This window comes from Microtus pennsylvanicus, chromosome 19, assembly GCF_037038515.1.
Source record: "Microtus pennsylvanicus isolate mMicPen1 chromosome 19, mMicPen1.hap1, whole genome shotgun sequence".
NCBI lineage: Eukaryota > Metazoa > Chordata > Mammalia > Rodentia > Cricetidae > Microtus > Microtus pennsylvanicus.
Window position 1 is genome coordinate 25,129,224 of NC_134597.1, and position 22,982 is coordinate 25,152,205.

Below are 22,982 nucleotides of genomic sequence, written 5' to 3' on the forward strand. Positions count from 1 at the left end.
ATGGGCAATTAGAAATCTCCACCAGAAACTGGTACACATTGTTTACCAAGTCTCCGCTCTTCAAGTAACTATTAGCAGCAGGTCATATTTGTGAGGCTCCTGTAGGTTTTAAGAGGATGTGCAAGGGTATTTGGAAAATACTTAGGTGTTCATTAGAGTAGCCAGTCCCATGCTTCTTTTCTCATTTGTTGTATATTAGGTAGTTTGGGGTGGGGGCTCTTAGAATGGGAAAGTTGGGCCACTGAGAGGACCTCTAGATTGTTAGGGCTGGGAGCCAGGGCAGTGACCTACTCAGGAAGAGAGTGGAGCCTGAGAGCTGTTTTGTGGACTGTGATAACTGTGAGTCACCGTTAGAACAGTGCGCCTGAGCAGGGCCATGGTCCTGTGGGAGTTCCTGGCATTTGGATCTTTTCTGTATCCTTGGCATACTCATGAGGTTAACCTCAAAACACCCTGGGCCTAACTCTGGCCCGCCCCTCTGGGAGTCACTTACCTACCAGCACACAAAAGATGAAAGAAAAATCCATGGTAACTGTGGATACAATCTAGACACGAAGTCTGTTGTTGGAACTCAAGCATGATGGTGGTATGGAAAAAAGAATCTAGCACCAAAGGCAGAAAAGATGGAGTCAGGGCCCAGGCCAAAAAGATAAGGTTCCCTGCAAACCACCTTCTCTTCCCTGCTGTGTATGACCATTGAAGTGGATGCAGATTAAGAATGAGGGCCAGACCTGCAGGGCAGTCCTTTCCCGCCTTCATGCCTGGAATTTGGGCTTCCCTTGTGCTAAGAAAATGTGCCTGTTGGTAATGCTGCCCAGAGATGTAAAGAATCTCTTATCTTCTTGTTCTTCACTGTGTACCTGGAGAAGATAGCCACAAGCCCCCTGCAGCAACTGTCCATGGCCAGAGCAGAGTTTGGACAGTGCTGTCATGCCCCATAGACACGGCATCTTTCTTTGGGGGTGGTCACTTATAGGAACATCCCAGGCAGAAGTAGAGGGGAGCCAGAGGGTGACAATGTGGTCCTCTCAGGTACTGGGTAGCCCTGGAGTCCGGCACTCCTCCTTCCAGCATCTCCCCTCTATTGGCAGCTGCAGCAGGTGTGGACAGGAGCTGAGGACATGGCTTAGGTGCGTGGGTGAAGAATTGACGCCAGAGCAACACATTAGGGCCTGAACCAGCTTACACAAAAGCATTTTAATTGACAGTGTACAATTTTCCAAAATATATTTTATAAGAAAATGCAGTAGTTAACTATAGTCTTTACAAACAAGTTTCTCAATAAATTCCAGTGTACTTCAGACCCCTGTCCATTAAAATACACGCTCCCCCAGTCTCCTGGGCAAGCTGCCTGACATTCACTAAGAAACAGAAAGGCCCCGTGAAACAGTGGTCCAGCCGGGCTCAGTGTTGACTTCTCAGCAGACCTGAGGGAATCAGCAGGTACAATGGCAAAAACTCCACCACAGGGTTTCTCCCACCTTCTCTGCCTGCTCAATAGTGTTCCCTTTGATCCTTGTTCTACTGGACATTCCTCAGCGAGTTTTTTTTTTAAAAAAAACAACCCCCCAAAAATGTGTATTTACATCTTGAACCCAAATGATTCCAGAGCCCCACAACATGGCTGGGTGTCCCTTGTGTCCTCCCCAGGTAGTGTGGGGGAGGGATTGGTGGTGTCCTGTGTTGACCTTGTACCTGTGAGTTGCAGTCCTAAATTCTCTGTTCTTGAGAAATACAAAGCACAGGGTGAGCAGTCTGGGATCCGTGTTTTAATCTTGTCCTGTCCCTGGGTTGGTTTTGAGCCATTTGCTTACTTTGTGGCTTGGGATGTGTTTTCCTGTAGAAAGACTGAACTGTGTCTCCCGAACCTTTTCCCTGTCACCATCAGCCATAAGCACATTCTGAACACCAGCCCATACTACAGTAGGATTAAGACTTGGCTGGGGAGGAGCAAGGACCACATCTTAAAACTGAAAATGCCCTATCTACAAGGTAAATACTTTTGTTACCAGCCTGTTTTGTTTTTCATTTTTAAAAAGTCATTTCTACTAAATAGACATTTACGTTCTTGTTGAGAGAAAAAAGGCTATCTCTTAGCTATCAAATGTTTTCCCAAAATTTACTCTCTGAAAGTAGAACAGGGTAAACAAACATGTGGCCCTTGTATTTACAGTGTCAAAAATATGTATATATCCTTGCAACTTCAATTCATTTTTCAAAGTTTCAACAGTGTATTGTCCAAAGGGGGGCAAAAAATAAAAAAAAAAAAAATTAAAAAAAAAAAACGGCTCCAAACGCCTGCTAGCTCCCTCTATCGAGGAAGCCTGAAGGCCTGAGTCTCCCTGATGAGCCTGGGTCCTGCCTGTGATGCAGACTGCTTAGCTGTTTCTCTCCAACTCACAGAGCAGCAGCAGCAGCAGCAGCAGCAGCCACTGGATTTGGTCGGTCAGAATCACCAGGCTCTTGGGTTTGCAGCTGGGAAAACCATCTGTCACTGAGTGAGGAGTTCTGATTTCTCTTTGGTACAGCTGAATGCAGTCTTGCTGAGAGCCCTTCCTCTTCCTTTTCTTGGCCAGAGACTCTGAATTAACTGACAGCTCTAAAAACCCAGTAAAAACAAAGGAAGATGACTTTTATAGATGCTAGCGGTGTGTCTTGTTGAACAGATGTCCCAGCAGTAAGAACAAGCTGAGGCCAGATACCAGCAGCGCTAAAAGGCAACACAGTTTGGGCACACAAGAAGGAGCTCTGGAGCAGCCTGGCCGTTCCTCCAGCACAGATAGCCTTTTTCTAATCTTGTAGTTGAGAGGCTGTGGGGTTGCAATATTGGTCATTTTGCAGAAAGAGAATTTTCTGTCTATCAAATGCCTTGCCCCAGTGACTGTGACCCTGAAGTAGCCTCTCACACAGACTATGACAGAGCGAACCCTCTGGTGACAAAAAGCCTTAATTTCCCTGGCACTGCTCTCTACCCTCCCCTGCCATCTGAGAGAAGCATCTTTCCAGCGCCTGGGAGACTCACTGAGCCTGCCTTGATTTGATAGCCTTTTCTCCCTAGGGAATAGCACAGGGTGATGGCTGTCAAGGTGGAGTTAGGCAGAAGACGCCTGTCCTCCCCCTAGCTCCTTTTAAAATTAAGCTTCTCCAGAACAAACAGTGGATCATGGGAATTTGTGCCCAAGAACAAAACAGACCAAGTTCGAAGTTCCCCACAGACTCCCGCTTCTCAGAAGGCCAGATGAAACCTTGCTAATCCCTGCCCTCAGCAGCCTTTTACATGGCCACTTGACATCTGAGCCTGTAAAAATCCTGTGCTAGGTATCAGGCATGGCTTTGTGCCTCCCTGAGATGCCACCAGAAACGGGACAGCTGGGGTGCCACCAAGACCACAGGAAACAAACGCCTGGCTCCGTGCTGGGAGAACGGGCAGAGGCAGAGGCACCTTAAAACTGCATGTTCTGGGCCCGCCTTTCTCCATGGCGAAGGAGGGTGACACAGCCAATAGAGTCTCCAGTGCCTGAGCTTTGGCCCTGGGTGGTGGGCAGCTGGACTTCAGCAGCTTGCCAAGTCCCCGAGCTTCCCGTGGAACGCCAACACCTGGTACTTTAGACTGATTGTCTACTGAGACATGTTTGCCAGTCAGGGACCAGTCAGGGTCCCAGGCCGGGTCTGTCCCTAGACAACTGCTCTGACTCTGGGTTTCGGGGAGTCACCCCTTCAGTGGAACAGTGAGAAACAGATAGAGGACATCTTGCTTTCAGTAGGTACTGCAGATTTGTCCCTAGTGGGAGCAGAAGGCCAGAAGGCATCTTGAGGCGCGTCTTCTAGAACGAGTGCCCTGGGTGATGGGCCAGTGTCAGTACACGGTCAGCTGCCATGAGGAAGCCTTCTGGGCATGAGCTCCCTTCCTCTGCCTGCCCATCCACCTCTTCGCAGAGCACCACTGGGTGGTGAGGCCTGTGTGTGCTAAGTCCCAATCCCACTAAGCAAAAGCAAGAGAAACAGAATCCAGAACAGGGGGCTCAAAGCCGTGCCCTGGGAGGTGGTGGGACTAAAGGCTGAGTCATGGGAGCTGGGATACAACAAGCTAGTGGAGGCCGTATTATAGGACATGGGAACTTGGGGCCTGTCCTTTTAAGACCACCGTGGCCTGTTTCTCACTCCAGCCCACCCTCCTGCCTTGGGGAGAAGCACAAAGGAACACAGTGGCATGATACGGTGCAGGCGCGCACCACACTTAGGGAAACAATCTTTGACCCCAAATGGCTGCGTGACCCTGTACAAGTCATCCGACCTCTCTGACTCTGTCACCTCACTTCTGAGACGAGAGGATGTCACCACTAGAGGCTCCCCCAAAGCCCCTCTCGTGGCTTTCTCCACCTTCCTCTCGCCTTCCAGTGGCTCTGGGTTCAGGCACAAGTGGGGTGGTTATTTTACACGAGGAAACTGGACAGAATGTGACTTGTTGAGCTTGAAAAGGGAAAAATTAAGGCCCTTCGGGGATTGGGAGGAGGCAAGCCTTGGAGTCCACTCTCCCTCTTCCAGTGGGAAGCTTCCCCCTGTCCAAATGGCACTTTGGGTGGTCTGGAGCTCCGCAGTGCTGTTGGTTAGCCGGCAGACTCATCAGAGATGTGTGTCCTCCTCCTCGTCCAGGTCATCCTTAGTCAGGTTGTCCAGAGGGACGATCCAGCTGTCCCCCAGCTCCCCATTCAGGTTGACCACCTTCTTCTCCTGCATCTCGGAAGGGGTCTCCATCACTTCCAAGGTTGGGTTGTCATGGTAACCATTCTCCACTGTCTGCAGCTCCTCTGTGAGTCGTTGCTAGAGCGGGGACAAAGACCCCAGGAAGAAGGCAATTTTTTAATAGCTGTGAGCATTAATACGAAACATACGTCCCCATTCTACCCAGAGACCTCAAGTTGACTAAAGTAAATCCTTGTCGCTCCTTTGTGGGGGCAGATGCTTTGTGAGGGCACCCTGGCTCCAGGCCTGACCATCTTATGAACCCTTCCCCATCTCTCATAATTATCAACCTTCATTCCCGTGGCAATCTGTGACATCATTGGGGAGAGATTTTTGAAGATGATTTGTCCTTAAGTTCTGTTTTCTCTCCTCCATCCCTCCAAGCACCTCTCACTCCATAATAAAAACTAGACAGAAAAAAAAGGAAGGAAGGAAGGAAGGAAGGAAGGAAGGAAGGAAGGAAGGAAGGAAGGAAGGGAGAGTGAGAGAGAGAGAGGAAGAAAGGAAAGAAAGGAAGAAAAAGGAAGGAAGGAAGGAAGGAAGGAAGGAAGGAAGGAAGGAAGAAAGAAAGAAAGAAAGAAAGAAAGAAAGAAAGAAAGAAAGAAAGAAAGAAAGAAAGAAAGGAGTGCCTTCAGACCAACTGGCAGGACTTCCCAAATGGGGAAGATGAACATGGTGGTTCTTCTGTAGTGCACGCTGCAGGGGGCAGCGGGCAGCCTGGCAATAGTTTGTGGCCATGGATACAATACAGACTGCCATCACTCATGGATGCCTCATTTGGTGTATAAGGTCACTAGGTCCAGGAACTTTCTTCATGTTCCCAGTAGTGTGCGGCTCGGGTTGAGACTCGCGGTCGAACGGCACTATAATAGTGGCAGCTTTGTTTATGAGATGGGTCACACTGTGTAGCCCAGGCTGACCCCAAACTTGTGATCCTCCTGCCTCGGCGCCTGTACTGCGGTTACAGATGGACGCCACCACATCAGAGGAGATGGTGGTTCCAGCAGGTCAGGCGAAAGAGGTTTTGGTTAGAGGGGCACTTGCCCAAGCCCATAGATACCCCTAATCTCCCGAGCAGCTCCCCTCTGTGCTGATGACACACAGGACATGGACAGAGATAAGGCTTAAAGCCAGTATATTTCTGCTCTGGCCACCACAAGGAGTCTCCAGTGTTTGAGACAGGCTGGTTTTGCAGTGGGGACAGGAGCCTGTCAGAAGGGTCCAGGCCCACTCGCTATGGAGGGATCGAAGGAGAGTTTTCACTAGGCTGGTTGCTCCCTGGCTTGAGCAGGAAAACGCCTACCTGGTCCTTCCTCTGGGAGATGCGCTGGTGACAGCAGCCATAGAGGGCAGCCACAAGCAGCAGGAAGGACGCCATGCAGACAATGGTGATGATGAGCGGCAGGCTGAAGCGGTCCTCGTTGATTTCCGGTGGTCCTTCACTCCCCAGCATCATGTCGCTGACTCCCGCCTAGCCACCAAAGAGAACTTGAGGGGCAGAAAACAGAGTCCCGGGCCTCTTGTCTCCACCCCATCCATCTGGGTCTTTTGCCCCCCATCCCACCACCCACTCTGCCCACTCAAATGGTCCTCTCTTCCAGAGGCTTAAGTGATAAAGGAGCTTCTCCATCAGAGGACATCAGAGGACTTAGGACCGTGCAGGACAAAACTCCTTACCTCTCTCAGGTCATCCCACTTGTCCTTCAATAGCTCATACACGACTTTAGGAGGAAGCTTCGCTGTGGGGAAGAAGGAGAGACTGCTGGGATGGGTAGAGGAGGATGTCCTGCATCTATCCCAGTCAGTCCCTCAGGTCTTCTGGGATGGTTCCTGGCACCACCCCCAGACCATCTTTCTGCCCCCCTCCCGCCCACACAGGCTAGGGTCCCCTCCCCGTCCACTCACTCTCAATAGTGACTCTTTTCACTGCCACCGCCCGGCTGCCGAGAACAGGCGCCAGCTGCAGAGTGCACTGATCTTGAGCTGGCTTGAAGGAGGCTTTGACCGAGTGGCACAGCATTTCCACGAGTTTCTCATCTGGACGGTTCCCTTCCTATTGGACAGAGAGAGCAAAGGTGATTCCCCGAGGTGGTGACAACAGCTTGGGCTTGGGGACCGCCCCCTTTCTCCCGTCATTTTCACTGGCGCCACTCCTGGATTGCCAGGGATCGACTAGTTTATTCCTGCTTATTCTCTCCCCCTTGCTTAGGCTTCTATTCCCCCAGCCTGTGCATGTTGTCTGTGGGTCACGCCACCTCTCCCAGGTTCCCTTTCCTCCCTGCGGCTCTGGAATCAGTGGCTGCATGGTCATGCCTCCGCTGGGAGTGGGATAAATCAGTGTATGGAAGCCCACCAGTGCCAGGGGAGAACCGCAATCCAGGGATTTAAACCTGCTGCTCCCTAGCCTCTTGTCCATAGTACTCAGTTGGAAAGGCCACACAGTTCTCTCCAAAACAAACAAACAAACAAACAAAAAAAAAACAAATAATGTCCCAGCTCCCATGCATAGGCTAAGGCTATGGACAGAAACAGGCTGTAAGGGAAAGTAAGGCATTATGGGATTCTGGGGGTGTCCACTGGGTTGCTTTCACAGACCTAAGCATAAAGAACACAGAAACATAACGTCGGGGCGATGGTGAGGTTACTGTAAGGACTTTAGCTGAAACATTGTCTCAGGGGCAGTTTCAATGCTAGTCCTGCCTTCTCTCCAAAGCTCAACCCGGGAAAACACTGCTTCTTCTAAACCTCTAATGGCCAAATGCATGCTCCCATAGTTTATTCCATGAGTGTCAGCACAACAGAACTGGGAGGTGACAATAGCAAAGCCTCTTCAGTTCTTGCTTCCAGAAGTGGCTGCAAAAATTGGCATTGGCCAGTAGAGGGCAGCAATAAGCCAGGCACCACGTGTACCGAGGCGCAGGTCTGTGCGCTGTGCAGCCCAACCAAGACTGTGGGCCCAGAACACTGGCAGTGTGGAGGAGCTGTACATATTGCTATACCCTCTTACACAGATACGCGGGGGACCAGGAAATCTGAACCCACACTCAGGACAGATTAACTCTTTTCTAAGGTACTGGAAATTAAAGCCAGGACCTTGTACCTGCTAGCCAAAATCTTTATCTCTAGCTTTCTTGTTACTTTTAAAGAGAAAAAGTTTCATTAAATTACCAGGAATGGCTATAGTCAAGGTTGGCTTTGACTTTAGCCCTTTTGCCTTAGCTTCTTATGTAGCTGGAATTATAGGCCTGAGCCACATGGCCCAGTAAAACCTACCAATACTACACACACACACACACACACACACACACACACACACACACAACTGCAGCCAGGGTCTCCCGACTCTCAGTCCACCTGAGGTGTCGAAAGCCGAGGGGACTGCACCTATTCTGGGCCTGGGACAGTCCTGTGTGCACGGGACAGGCTGACATAGGAGTTCATGGACCGGGGTGGGACAGAGGGTTGGGCTGGGGCTCAGACGAGTATACTCACGCAAAGGCTGGCTCCGGTAAGATTCAGGATGAGTAATTCCTCACTGGGCCTCATGGGGGCTTCACATTTTAGCTGTAAGAGGTCAAAAGATGAAGGTTTAGGCACAGGGTCAGCTGACCTTTTACTCTCCCCTCCGCGAGGGTTGAGTGGCAAGGAGAAGGGCACATGGCAAGGTGTGGGCATGGCTGGTTAGTTTCAGAGCCAGGAACATCCCTGGCTGCCCAGCTGTTCCCAAAGCCTGAGTTAGAACAGGAAAAGAGACAGGAAGTGCCAAGCCGGGGCCCTGCATGGGGCCCTTGAGTCTGGCTTTCTTATCCCATCTGTTGCTGGAATTACCTTGTAATTCCTCAAAGTCCAGACGGAAGAGGGTGTGCTGGGGCCCTGAGGGGCTGTTGGACTCCAGTGAGAGCTGGACTGGGTGAACTCCTCAGTGGTCGGCCCGGTCTCGGTTCCCACGGGAGACCCTGTAGTCTGCCGTGGTGTGGATACAGGCAATGTGGAGACGCCTGGCGTCTGGAGGGTGGTGGGCGGAGTCCCTTTGGAGGAGCCCAGCGGTGCTGTAACAGACAGAGTAAAGGCTGAGGAGACCGGCCAAGGCTGAGGAGACCCGCCAAGGAAGGGCAGTCTCTCCTGGCTTCACAGTTCTCCCAAGCTGAAGCCGGTGGCTATGGAGGAATAGGAGGCAGACATGGTGGTACAGGTGGAGCTAACATCCACAGGGCACTTGCTTTGTGGGAGGAGCTGCGCTGTGTTCCAAAGGCACTGGCTCCTTTAGCCTGGCACATCACAGCCCCTATCTATCAGCAAGGCCACTGAGGCTTCCTGGTTCATCCAAGGTCACACGGCACAAGTCTAAGTGTGAGGGATTCGAACAGACATCCCTCTCAGTCTGTGCCCCCGCCGCGGGGTGTGGCCACTGTCTACCAGTGCACAGGCTCAAGCGCAGAAACTGAGCTGGCCATCAATTCTGACATTAATGCCCCCGGTTAAGACTGGCGCTTTAGAAATAAGTAAAAGGGAGGTAGAAACAAGATCGGGTGTGGTGCTGCACGCCCCTGATCCCAGCATTTGCGAGACCGAGGCAAGCAGATCTCTGTGAGTTTGAGGCCAGGCCTCCAGGAACACAGCAAGTCCCTTTCAGGTCAGCCAGTCTCAGAAAAGGGAGGAAAGGAGGGAGGAGAGGAAAGAGAAAGGGAGGGGAGGAGGACAGCAAACAGCAGCACACACAGCGTACCACAAGTCCTGAGAGCAAGCAAGCGAGTCTGCAGGGGTCAGTCCCTGGGCTCCAACTCAGGTCATCAGACTGGACAGCAAGTGCTCTTCCTCACTGGGCCATGCCCCCCGCCTTTATTTATTTACTTAAAAGCATGTTTCTTATACAGTGTTTCTATCAAACAGATCTGAGGGAAGCATTGTTCTAGTTTTCCAAGCTCCTGTCACCACAACCATATAGGCTCTGGCTTGGTTGAATCTACGCATTGTTAACCTCCGTTGCTGCTAAAAAGAAAAGGAGCCCATGGCTAGGGCTGATGAAGGCAGATGACACACAAAATGTTTAAAATTCAGCATACATCTCTAAAATCCACTATGGGAAAATGAACTGTCAAGTCTCTTTTTTAAGATTTCTGTTGTGTTTCACCTGCAGTTTTGTCTATGGACAACATGTATGCAGTACCCAAGGTTGCCAGAAGAGGGCATCAAATGATTACAGATGGTTGTTAGTTGCCATGTGGGCGCTGAGACTTCTGTAGAGGGAGCCAGTGCTCTTACCCACTGAGCCATCTCTCCAGCCCTTCTTACTTCTTAAGGAAAACAAAAGCAGCCTGGCATGGTGGCACACACCTTTAATCCCAGCACTTGGCAGGCAGAGGCTGACAGTCTCTGAGTTCAAGGCCAGCCTGTTCTTTAGAGCATGTTCCAGGGCAGCCAGGACTACACAGAGAAACCCTGTCTCAAAAACAAGCAAGCAAACAAACAAAAGAAAAAAAAGATTTAAAAAAAAAGGGAAGAAGAGAAAGTAAAAGAAAGAGAAAAAGAAGAGAAAGGAAAAAAAGCAAAAGCAAAAATGCCAAGAAATGACTTACCATGCATGGTAGTTTTCCCTGGGGACACAGAGAAGTCAGGAGGGCTGAACACAGGGCCAGAACTGTTGTTGAGAACAACGGTGGAATGGTCTTCTGTGGTCTGCGAAGGAGTAGCGATAGGCGAGTGAGGGCTTGCTGTGCTGACTGTGGTGGAGGCAAGAGAAGACTTGGCGGCCACTAAAGGGTCGGGAGTCTGGGAAGACAGAGTGGTGATCTGGTCACTCCCCTGAGTGGCTGGTGGGGCTGTGGTGACATTGTCACTGATCTTGCCTCCGGAGGGGACTGGCTGTTTGGCGCTACTAGTGGGGTCAGCGACACTGGGTGGCCTTCCTGTGTTCATCTTGTTACTCTGGGAGCCACTGGGACCTGTAGGAGGGCCACTGCCATCAACACTCTGACTGTTAGTGGAGCCTGTAGTCGTAGGCCCTGGAGATTGGCCTGGGACCGTTGCTTCTTTGGGTGAAGGAGCCATGATTGTCTGGGTTGGAGAAGATGTAACTGTCTCTGAGTTAACAGCTGTGGTTTTTGTCAATACTGTGCTAGCCGTAGCCGCTGTTGTCGAAGAGCCTTGGTTACTCTGGTCTACAGAAACAGTTGTTTTGACTTCAGTTTGCCCTGCAGTAGGCACGACCTTCTCAGTTCCTGTTGATGAAGACAACACGGAATCAAATCAGGTGTTGGCCAGCGTGTCTGTGAACTTCTCGGGCTCGCCCCCAGATGCATCAACCCCTCCCCACCCATCTCTAACATCTGCCTTGCTGAAGCCTGCATCCTTCACGAGAGTCTACAGTAACATAGCCCCTCAAGTCCACCACTGGCTCTGCTGTCCTGCCCTGCCCACCCTGATTCTGCAGCAAGTGGTGACAAGAGCCACATAGCCTTTCCAGGGACGGCACGGCCTGAGAGGACAAATGGATGACCGGCGGCAGATACACAAACTGCTCACACGGTCCCACTGTGGGCTGGGCCAAGAAAGTGGTGTGCCTGGCTGTTTAGCAAGGCAGCTTAACCTAGGTGGGGGGCAGGGCAAGGAAGAAAAGCTTTTAACTGGTTTAAAAGAATGTATATTGAGAGCACTGTTACACGGCAGGGCTTTGTGGTGACCTATGCTGAGTAAGACCAGAACCCACAACCCCAGGGAGATGACCTGAAGGTAGAACAGCTGAATGACAGATGCCGTTACTTCGGGAAGCATGAATAAGGACGTGGAACCAGAGAGGGTCGGGATGGTGGCGGGCGGGGGTGGGGGGGTGGGGGGTGGGGATAACAGGACAGGCAGCTGTCCTGGTTTTGTATCTCCTGCTGTGCTAAGACACCTTGGCCAGGTGGGCGGTGATGGCACCCACCTTTAATCCCAGCACTTGGGAGGCAAAGGTAGGCGGATCTCTGTGAGTTCGAGGCCAGCCTGGCCTACAGGATGAGTTTCAGGACAGGCTTCAAAGCTACACCAGAGAAACCCTGTCTCGAAAAACCAAGACACCTTGACCAAAAGCAGCTCTGGGGATCATAAGGGCTTGTTATGGATATAAATGGGGTCCTGGTTCATTATATCAGGGAAGTAGGAATGCAAGGGGGATAAAGCATGGGTCCTTGCTCGCTTAGTAAACTGTGTAGGACCCCTGCCCGAAGAACGGTGCATCCCACAATAGGCTGGGTCTTCTACATCAGTTAACAGTCAAGATAATCTCCCTCAGACATGTCATGCCCACTAGGCCAACCTGATTGAGATCATTAATTACCTCATTAATACCCTTCCCAGATGATTCTGAGCTGTGTTGTCAAGCTGACGCTTAAAACTGACCAAAACAATCCAGCCCTTGTCACCCTGACACGGAAATGCATCGCTACACTGTAACAGCAAATTGCCCTCCGTTGACCATTAAGCTAAAAAGAATGTTGTGGGAACAAGTATCTTCAAAGGAGAAGGCAGGGCAGAGTGTGACAGGACTAAGGGATGTGCCCGGAGCTTAGAGCACGGGGGAGGGGGCAGCTGAGAACCATGGGCCTTCGGGGGAGTGAGCTTCCCCCACCACACAGTTCTGAGAACACAGCAAGGTTCTCTTCGCTTTATAGCTCCATGTCAGTCAGAGCTATACATTCAGACCTCGTCTCAAAAAGGAAAAGAGCTACATAGCGAGACCCCCCTTCTCAAAAAGGAAAGAAAAAAAAAACTATATCCTAGATCAAATGCGACCTGAGTTCTAATCTTATTGACATGTAAAAAAGAAGCTATTGCACAGGGTGAAACACCCATAGTTTCCTCATGTAGAATGGGATGGGAAGGTAACAAGACGAGGGGAGTCTATCGATCACCCAGAGAAACCACTGGTGGCCAGAGGCGCAGAGCTGTGGACATTAGAGGCAAGCAGAGGTTTCATTCGGGACTGGATTTCCATCAAGCCAGTGTGGCCACAAGGGTAAGGAAGAAAACTGGGGAGAGGGGGTGGGCTGGGGGAGGGGTGTTGACTCCCAGCTTTTTTCCATGAGCAGTGGAAAGGCTGGGGTGTCGTGCATGGCCAGCCTACACGTCTGTTGGGACGAGTCCCCGCTCGTGAGGCTGGTCAGGAACAGCATGTGTTTCCTCTTACAGACTGACAATACCAGGCTTGCCAGCTTCCACAATAGCCTCTGGATCCACAAGCATGCTGTCAGTTGCAAAGCACGGGGCACGAACCTGGCTACAATGGTGGCGGCGTCAGGAGGCTGTGCTCACGTGCAAAGAGCCCTGCAAGGTGAGGGGACACCAGTGAGCAGCAAGTCGCTGCTCCAGGGCTAAGTGTGGCTGAGCGGGCAGGAGGAGGGCGTGTCTCTCCATCAATACACAAGACCCCAGTCTCTGTCATTTACATCTTTCTCTTGGGAAGCAGACGGAGGTATCAAGTGTGGTGGGGATGGGAGTCCGGTAGGTGAAGTGGCATTGGTGGGACCAACTGCCATATATGACTGAAGGCACACACAACAGAGTGTTATATTATTATTAAAAAAAAGTCAGCCTACCCAGGTGTAGTGGTGCACACCTCCAGCCCCAGCAATGGGGAGGCTGCAGCAGGAGGATGGTGAGCTCAGCTTCCACTTGGGCTACATGCACAGTGAGATCCTGGTATTCAAAATAAAACTAGCTAAACTAAAGGCAAAAACAAGACAGGCAAGACGACCCTAGCAGGCAAGAGGAGGCAGGAAAATCGGGCGTGCAGGGCCGTCTTTGGCTACATAGTGAGTTCAGGGAAAGTCTGGGCTATTTGAGACCGGTTTCAACTCTCTCCCACTACAAACAAATCTAGAGCCATATTGGGGATGGGAGGGGGTGTGCGGTATATACGTGTATGTGTATACATGCATGCTCATGTGTGCAGGGTCCCCTGTCTTGAGTACCTGTGGAAGCTCTCTGCCTGGCCAGGACGGGGTAAAGCCAGAGGGGTGAAGAGGCAGGTTGCTCCTCCTACCCCAGCCCTGAATTACCAGCAAGGTTAAAGTGGTTCCTCATGTTGGCACAACTACTACCTTACCCACTTGGCCCCCTTCCTCCCAGCCCCACAGGTGCTAGACATCGGGGATGTCCCTCCTTGCCGTTCAGAAAGCAACTGATAGCTCCATCAACTTGACACTGCTCAGGAGGTGGCAGCATCAGCGGGGATTGGGGAATTTAAGAGCTATAGAGGCAGACTTGGCCCTTTGTGATGGTTTCAACAAGAATGGCCCCCACAGACTCATACATTTGGGTGCTTAGTTACCAGGGAGTGCCACTAGTTGAGAAGGATTGGGAGTTGTGGCATTATTGGATGAGGTATGGCATTGTTGGAGGAAGTGTGTCACTGGGAGTGAGCTCTGAGGTTTCAAAAACCCATCCCAGGCTGTGTGTGTATGTGTGTTTGTGTGTGTGTGTGTTTGTGTTTTGAGGTCAGGATGTAGCCCCCTATCTGTCTGCCTGCATGCCACCATGCTCCCTGCCATGATGACAGTGGACTAACCTCTGAAACTATAAGCAAGCCCCAGTTCAATGCTTTCTTTTCTAAGAGTTGCCGTGGTCATTACTGTCTCTTCACAGCAAGAGAACGCTGACCAAAGAGAGACTTCTTACAGTGGCAAACAGGAAAATGCTTCTCAATCTGAACCAGGGACGTTCTGAACCGGATTCTTCTGTTGTAGACAGTCACCCTGGGCATTAGCACGCTCGAGCAACATCTCCGGCCTCTGGCCACTAGACAGAAGTAACAGACACACTTCCAACCCTAACAACTGAAAACGCCCCCAGATACTGCCATGTGCTCCTTTGAGGGATCAATGACTCCCCGGTGAAAACCACCAACTAACATGAGAGAATACCAAACTAATTCCATAAAGTGCCCCGCCAACACACAGAATAGAAGCCAGAGGCCTTCAAAATGCAAAGGAAGATTCGTTTGGCGGCTGAAGAGTTGAGAAGGATGAAAGACAAGACTGGTCCTGGGGCTACCAAGTCCCAGTGTTGGGTTTCCTGACCACCATGTCACCTGGTCTCTAGAATCGAAACCAGCCTTGACACACAGTGCTGCAGAGAAACGAACCAGATACCCATAAACCTCCATCTGCCAACATTCCCATCTCAGTAGATTCAACTGCTTTCCTGTCTGGCAAGGCCATGCCTACCTTGCTTTGGGCTCCCAAAATACACACTAGGGTGATAAATGAAAGGTGACAATTTTTTCATCGGGACCGATTTATCAATACAGGTACCCAACCAGAGACCCTGCATTCCATATTCAGGCCCAAGGCATGCAGCCGGGGACATCCTGCTATAGAAAGACAAAGTAGAAAGGATGGTTGCATCACCAAGAACACCTAAGAACAGTTGTACAAGGAGAAATCCGAAGTCTTGGAAAGAGACATTAGTGTTAATTGAGAGTCTCAGTTGGAGGGGCTGGAGAGATACTCCACAAGCATGAAGACCGGAGTGTGGATCTCTAGAATCCACGGAAAGCTGGATTTGATATCATGTGTCTATAATCACATCACTCCCACAGTGCGATGGGCGGTGGGAACAGGGGACTCTCCAAGGCGAGGACCTACACCGGAGGTTGCACGGACGGACACACAATCGCACCATAAAGACTTGACCCCAGCACCGCGTACACACAGGGACGAGCTTTTCATTGTGTTTGCCTTGCTCACTTGCACTTGACGGTTCAGATAGCACAGCTCTCGGCAATATTTGTCGTGTGTTCCGAGATGAGCATCTTATCGGGTCTCTCTAATGCAGACAGAGTGTAATCATCTGTCAGTTGTGACTTCACAGTTGTTGTGGTTTTTTTCTAAGTGGTTCACGAAATAGCTATTCTTTCTTTTGATGACTTTGTTTTTCAATTTTAATTTTAATTTTTAGGAGACAGCTTCACTCTGCAGCACAAGCTGGCGGGGGATTCATGGTGACCCTTCTCCTGTCTCAGCCCCCCACATGCCAGAATTCCAAGTATGAGCCACCATGCCTGGCTAATTCTGCATTTTAAAACTGACGGTGGCTTGGATTTTATAGAACTGAGAGCACTGTTAGCATAATGTAGAGTTTCGGTGTGCCTCTTCCTCCTTGGCCAGGTATGTTAGTCAGACACTGGTTCCAGTTAGGGTGGGAACAAACTTCCCCGAGTGTAGAGGACAGAATAGAATTTCCAGGGGAAAGATGTATGTAATTTGATATTCTTGGCAGGAAGACCAGTATGGCAATCCACACAACCTGCCAAAGGGTTTTTAGAACAGTAGCTAAGCATCGTGTATTCTTAAAGACCAGAGTGTGTGGAAAGGTCCAACAGGAAGGCTGCCAAGCCCGATGACCCAAGTTTAATTCCAGAGAGTCACGCGGAAGGAGGACTAATTTCTGCAAGTTCTCCTCTAACAGCGTGTGCGTGTGCACGCATGCACACACACATGCAAATGTGTGACACATACACACACACACACACACACACACACACACACACACGAGTGCGCGCGCGCGCAAATAAATGTTAAAACAAAAATAATTGTGAGAGCTATGTTGGATGATGCTGGAAAACACCACGACTTATGGAGTTGCCAGGAGTCAGTGCCCCCACAGGCACGTACCTCCAGGGGAGCACAAGTTCTTCTCTTAAAGGCAGCTTTGTAGGGACATAAGCGTACCGCCCCCAGCTCCAGAGGTCTGAAGCCGACAGCCCTATATTCCCTATGAAGGTCTGGAGGAAAATCTTTCCTTGCTTCTTCCTCACAATTCTCGTCACTCCTTGGCTGTGTCACTGTGGTTCTTTTTGGGATTCCATCAACACGTGACTTTTTTTCCTTGTGTGCTTCGGTTTTCAGGGGGGACCCTGGAGTCCCAACCCAAAGCCTCATGGGTACCAAGCCAACATTCGACCCCTGGGTATGCTAGTGAAGCCTGCCCTGCTCGTGTGATTTCATCACAGTCTAATTACACCTGAAAGACTGCATGCCTCAGATCACGTTCACAAGGTTCGTGGTAAGGACTTGAACGTGTCGCTGAAAGCTTGCGATTCTACCTCCCAATTATTCCCCCATATCCCGCCACAAGCTTGTGACAGCTCGTTTAAAATGTCATCTTGCCACAACCTAGAATGCTCTAAGAAAGCCTCCATTGAGAGGTGGCCTGGGTGAGGTTGGCCTGCAAGCATCACTGCGCAATACCGTCTTGAAGATGAATTGATGAAGGAAGGTACCTCCCATTGTGGGCAGCACCATTCCCTAGACAGGGGGTCCCCAGCTATGTGAGACGGGAGGAAGCTGGCTTTCATCTAGCTCGCCACAGCAAGCAGAAAGCAAGGGGGCCTGCATTCCTCACTGCTCTGGACTGCGGATGAGGTGACAAGCTGCCTCAAGGCCCTGGCACCGCGACTTCCCTCCAAGGTACACATCCTAACTTGGAATTGTACATAAGCCAAATAAACTGTCTCCTCCTAAGTGGCTTTTTGGTCAGAGCGCTTTCTCGCAGCAACAGGGACGAAAGGAGGCAGGCAAAAGGCAGGACTCTGTTTCCAATCTCATAATCAACTCAGTTTAAACACTGGCATCGTTACTGCATGCTGTAGGTAGGTCAGAAACAGCGTCAAATCCTCCTCTGAGAAGGATTCCTCCGGGAAGGCCATTGGTCCACCACCAAGCACCTTTTTACTGATTCTGTGACTAATAGAGGCCAGATTCATTTCTGAGAGTTGGGGTCTCTGGGGACACTGCCCGTTAAGTGTTCTACATTTCTTTCTGGACTGAGCCTGGCAGGGAACCTCTCGGGTCCCATCCCTATTCCTCCAGCTTTATTATTTAGTAGCAGGCAGAGTTAATGCAACAAGTACGTCTTCGGATCTTTGTGCTCCATACTTTGCTCACAGCTAAGCATGCTCCGAGTCTGTCTGTTACGGCTCTGAGGAAGGCATCTGATGGGCATGTGGGGACTCCTTAGACGCGACAGGAAACACGGCTGCCAGGGAGCACACACGCATCAAGAACGTCTGCACTTTGGCCTCCTGCCTGCACTGTGCCACTTAGTCAGGCGCCCACGGAGCAGCCATGATGGAGGTGATGGAGAGTGAGCCCTGGGGACCAACGGAGTCAGACAGTCCACTCTAGTGCAACCACAGCCTCATTCCACAGGGTCCATGAAGACTGGCTTCCTTCTCCTTTCCTGCCCCTTCTAAACCACGGGCTTTCACCTTTCAGATACTGCCTGTGAAGCTGTTACGTGTTCACCCCATCACCAGCCTCAAACAGGGTCTGGCGGGTAAAAAAACATCAAATGCACTAGGCAAAGTCTTGGCAGCCGGGAGAATTTTCTCTTCCAGCTCTCCTACCTGCTCTCCCCAATAGGCTATGATCCTGTAGCAGTTCACCGTTGGGTGGTATCAGCATGGTATTATCTAGAAGCAGGCTAGACAGGAGCACGCAACTAGCTGAAGATGGAGAACTAGCTTCCTAGGGACCGTTGGGCTTGGGCTCAGGGAAAACCACCACGTGGAAGGTAGGACTAAGCATGCTGAGGATGGTCCCACATGGCCATCACTCTGGTCTTTCTTTAGGGCTAAGTAAATTTTAGTTTAAACTTCGTGGTGCCGGGGACGGAACCCAAGACCTGCGATTTGATCACAAAAACAAAGAAAGAAAGAAAGAAAGAAAGAAAGAAAGAAAGAAAGAAAGAAAGAAAACAAAACTAAAATACAACACTACCAAACACGTAATAGTTTGTTTTGATTGGGTCTCACTATGTAGCCCAAGCTAGCGTCAAACCTGCCTATCCTCCCAAGTAGCTGGGACTACCACTGCACAACACCACGCCCAACAAGAAGAGGATAACTAAAAACTAACGGTGATACTACAAGGATGCTCCAGGGGCTAAAGCCCAACATCGCAAGAGGCATAAAGGACACTGGGAAGAACCACACCCCCAAGCCACAGTTTCCTGAGTGGGGCTTAATCAGAACATCAGAGAAGGTCCCCTCCCCGGCCTCACAATGCCAGTAAGGGCTTTAACAATGGAATAAACCGGGGGGGGGGGGAGTTAAAAAAGGCAGCCTCCTAGGAGCAAGAAAAAAAAATACAGGCCCTAGAGAGATTACGGCTCAGCAGATAAGAGCATTTGCTGCTCTGGCAGAGGAACTGGGTTCAATTTTCCAGACCCACACGGTAGCTCACGTTCATTCGTAACTCCGGTTTTAAAGGATCAGATGATCTGTTCTGGCCTCTGTGGGCTCAAGGCATGCACGTGATACACATACATATATGCAGGCAAAACACGCGCGCATATATATATATATATATACATACACACATATACATACATACATATCTAAAATAATGTTGCTGTATAAAGACCTATAGCTATGCAGGGAGATGAGCAGGCACTTCTGGAGTACTCCCCAGCTTCTAGTGAACTAACGGTATCCATAGCAACAACAACCCTGCTGGACCAACACAACTTTCACACTAAAGACAGCAGAAAAAAAGCTCCCGTGTTGCCTATGGCAACCACTCATCTACTCCTGTCCATGGATCTTCCCCTTCAGGACATTGCCTGCGATGTGGCCCTTTTTACCCTCCATATACTGCCAAGCGATTCTCTGTGCTGTCTCCTTCACCCCTGCTACGGGCCATGCCGCGCATTAGCCCACAGCGCCCCTCACAGTACTTCCCTCGCCAGCTCTACAGTGTTTTCTCATTCATCCTCGCTCACTCTGCACGATGCCGACCACCAGCCTCCAGGGAACAGTGCTTCCAGGAGCATTCGTGTGCATGTTTTTTACGTGGATGTATGTTTCCATTTCTCTACGAGCGGAAATGCCGAGCTGGATGGAAACTCTGTATTTAGCCTCTTGATAAACTGCCCAGCCATTCTTCCAAAGAGGCTGCCCGATTTTACACACGCAGGAGTTGTCCGATATCCTCACCTCATCCTAGTCACGTCAACAGCCATGGAGTGGCTGTTCTATGGTTTTACCTGAGGATCGACCAAAAACACGACACCTGGAGATGACGGTACGCCAAGTGGGATTTGGCATGGATAGCGCAGAGTTAAAAACCAAACCAAACCAAAACTTGACGTGTTAACAAAATAAAAACCTTTGATCATCTTATTCCCAATTTACTTATTAAGATTTATTTAATTGTGTGTACGTGTGTGTAAGTGTATGCGCACGTAAGTGCAGGTGCCTGGCATCCAGAAGAGGACACGGGATCCCTGGAGCCAGGCTTTGTGAGCTGTCTGGGTTGGGAAGTATACTCAGCTCCCCTGCAGCAAGTGCTCTGACTCATCCCTCCCCTCTTGTTTGCAATTTAAAGAGAGGAGGAAAAGATGGGGGGTGGGGGGTGACGGATGACTGTATGTCATATGTAAGTGAACTAGGAATGGAAGGGAACTCCCCTAACCTAATAAATGATGTCTCCAAATTAGTTTTTGGCCTGCAGAAACTGGGAGAGACTGGCTGGGTGCTTTGGGAAAAACAAAGCTGTCCCTTCTCACCAGGCATACTGAGTGCCAAGCCCATGGAGTGGGGAAGACATCTAAACAACGGTAAGAGCGTGCCGGCATGCACACACCTATAATCCAAGCACTCAGTAGGCTGAGGCAGGGGACTGCTGAGACTTTGAGGCCAGTGTGGGCACAGAGTGAGACCCTACCCCTCCAAAAGAATAAAAATAAAATTTAAGAAAAGAAAAAAATTGCCAAAGATATATCGGCAGAAAATAAACACACATAGATGCTCAACATTCATCATGAGGCAAATCCAAATTAAATTTATGATGGCCCATTACATATCTACCAGGGTTGCTGAAAGCAAGGGTTAGAAGTGAACTCCATACACAGTAGAAATGTAAATTAGGTCAGCCCGTTGGAAAACAGGCTAGCCGTCTATCTAGATTTTTTTTTCAGTACTGACAATTGAACCCAGGAACCTGGCTATTTCCACAGACTTTTTCCCCTTTATTTTCCTACTTTTTTATTCTCTATTTGTGTGCATGAGTGTGCAGGTGCATTGCACACCACACAGCACATGAGGAGGTCAGAGGGCAATCTCAGGATCTGACCTCTCCTTCTACACGCTGGTTCCAGGGACTAAACTCAGTTGTCAGGCTTGGCAGCAAGCGCCTTTACCCATTAAGCCGCCACCTCGCTGGACCAGCTCTTATTTTTCTTTTAAAATAGTCCAGGCTGTCCTTAACCCTGTGACCCTCCTTTCTTCAGAGAGCTGGGATTGCAAGGGTGCGTCAACACACCAGCTTAAACTGCATACACGGACATAAGTATACATAAAATTACATACATAAAAGTATGTTTATATAGACGAGTATACATACACTTATGTATATATATTTATGTGGTTTTTCAAATGAAAGACGCCAGAAGGCTACACGGCGTTTGAGTTCACCTACGGGATACAATGAAAAGGCTAAGCTAGAGGGCTGGAAAACAGATGGTTGGCCACAGAGGCTTCTGGGGCAACTGGAGCACTGAGGTGATGGAGGGGAGCAAAACCAAGCACCTCAAGGACGTGGCTTTCCTGGATGCAAACTGTGGGAAATAAGCCAGGCGGGATGCTAATGACGTCTAGGAAAATAAAGCTAGCTACATTCCAACTACACCACATAGACTCGCTGAATGGTGGAGGCTTCTCTCTGCAGCTTCTCTTTGCAGCAAGGTGAACCCAGCTCATGTTTTCTGCATTCTGTTCAATTAATTTACAGGTAAAATTGCTTTGAAATTCTTTAACCCACACCCTTGTGTGAAACAAAATTTTACCACGTAAAAAAGGCGCACACACCTTTAATCCCAGCACTCAAGAGGCAGAGGCAGGCAGATCTCTTGTGAGTTTGAGGCCAGTTTGGTCTACAGAGTGAGTTCCAGGACAGCTCCAAAGCTACAGAGAAACCCTGTCTCAAAAATCAAAATAAAAATAGCAAAGGCCAACCCCATAGCTAAACAGGGTTTAGTCAAAAACTGCTGGTCAAGGGCTGCGACAAGGGAGGGAGGGTTGGAGTGGAGAGAGACTAAGCAAATCCTGGAGTCCTGAGACGGCAGTATGAAGTCACACTTTTACATCTTATTCTTCTGTTTACTGTGTGACAAGCAGGGCCAGGGCATGTGTTGAGGCCAGAGGACAACATGCAGGAATCATTTCTCTCCTTCCACCATGTGGGTTCCAGAGATCAAACTCAGCTTGTCAGTCCTGGCAGCAGGCACCTCCACCCTCTGAACCATCTTGCCAGATTATGAGCTCCAGTTTTAATAGATGTTTAATATATGTGTAGATAGATGAAGTTCTCTGTCCCCTGGCAGCACCTAGAAGCTGGGACAAAGCAACAACACGGCTCAACCCTGATCCAGACTGGGCCTAATGTCATCTCCAGGATCACGCACCAGGGCTCCTCAGAAAATGGTCTGTGCTTGCACTGCCGACAGAGAGGCATGCAAGCTGAGCCAGGAACATCTGGGAATGCCGGGAAGCAAGGGAGAGTGAAAGACAACAAAAACCACAGAGTAAGTCCAAAAGACGGAAACCAGCTAAATGAGGGATTCACTTGACTGTCACCACCCCCGCCATGGCCAACCGTGGGCCACTTGAGAAGAGTAATCATCATATCAGAACGAATACCCAAGCATGGGTTCTGATGGACACAGGATCCGAAGTAAACAAAGAACAAATCCTTTCGGGAGTCCAGTCACCCCCTCCAAAGTAAAGGAACCCCAATAGCAAAGAGACACCATGTACAGATACCACGCTTTGGATAATCTCCCCGAAGGCTTGTGTGGGATACTTGGCCCCCAGACGATGTAGGTCACCAGGTGACCGGGGGTGTGCCCTTCTTTCTCCCCTTCTCTTCTCTCCCTCTTCCCCTCCCCTCCCCCACCAGTGCAGACACAGAGTCAAGTGACCATGGACCCCTCTGAAGCACTGAGCCAAAACAGAATAAACATTGTTCCTTGAAGCTGTTCTTGAGTATTTTGTTTGTTACAACAGAAAACCACAGAAAACGAGATATTTCACAGTAGAGGGGGGAAAGGCACATATAACCCATGCACACCAGAAATGTCAGTAGTTAGGAAATACAAAATAAAAGGAGGGTTTGCCATTTCACGCCCTTCAAGTCAGCAAAACGTGTAAAAATAGACAGCTGGTAGCAAGAATACGGAGTAAAGAACAAAAGACAGGCACG

General features: G+C 49.9%; 1 protein-coding gene across 1 annotated transcript in view; it reads right to left on the bottom strand.

The window, feature by feature from the left end:
* Positions 1-1,178: 1,178 nt before the first annotated feature.
* The window catches only part of Podxl (podocalyxin like), a 43,470-nt gene continuing 21,666 nt past the window's right edge, over positions 1,179-22,982 (bottom strand). Inside the window, exons 3-9 of the mRNA XM_075953610.1 lie at positions 10,320-10,961; positions 8,572-8,792; positions 8,236-8,307; positions 6,649-6,796; positions 6,421-6,482; positions 6,047-6,214; positions 1,179-4,821 (exon numbers count right to left, since the gene is read on the bottom strand). Of these exons, the coding sequence (XP_075809725.1) occupies positions 4,624-4,821; positions 6,047-6,214; positions 6,421-6,482; positions 6,649-6,796; positions 8,236-8,307; positions 8,572-8,792; positions 10,320-10,961 (1,511 nt within the window). The 3' untranslated portion in view covers positions 1,179-4,623. The remainder of the gene's footprint in view (positions 4,822-6,046; positions 6,215-6,420; positions 6,483-6,648; positions 6,797-8,235; positions 8,308-8,571; positions 8,793-10,319; positions 10,962-22,982) is intronic.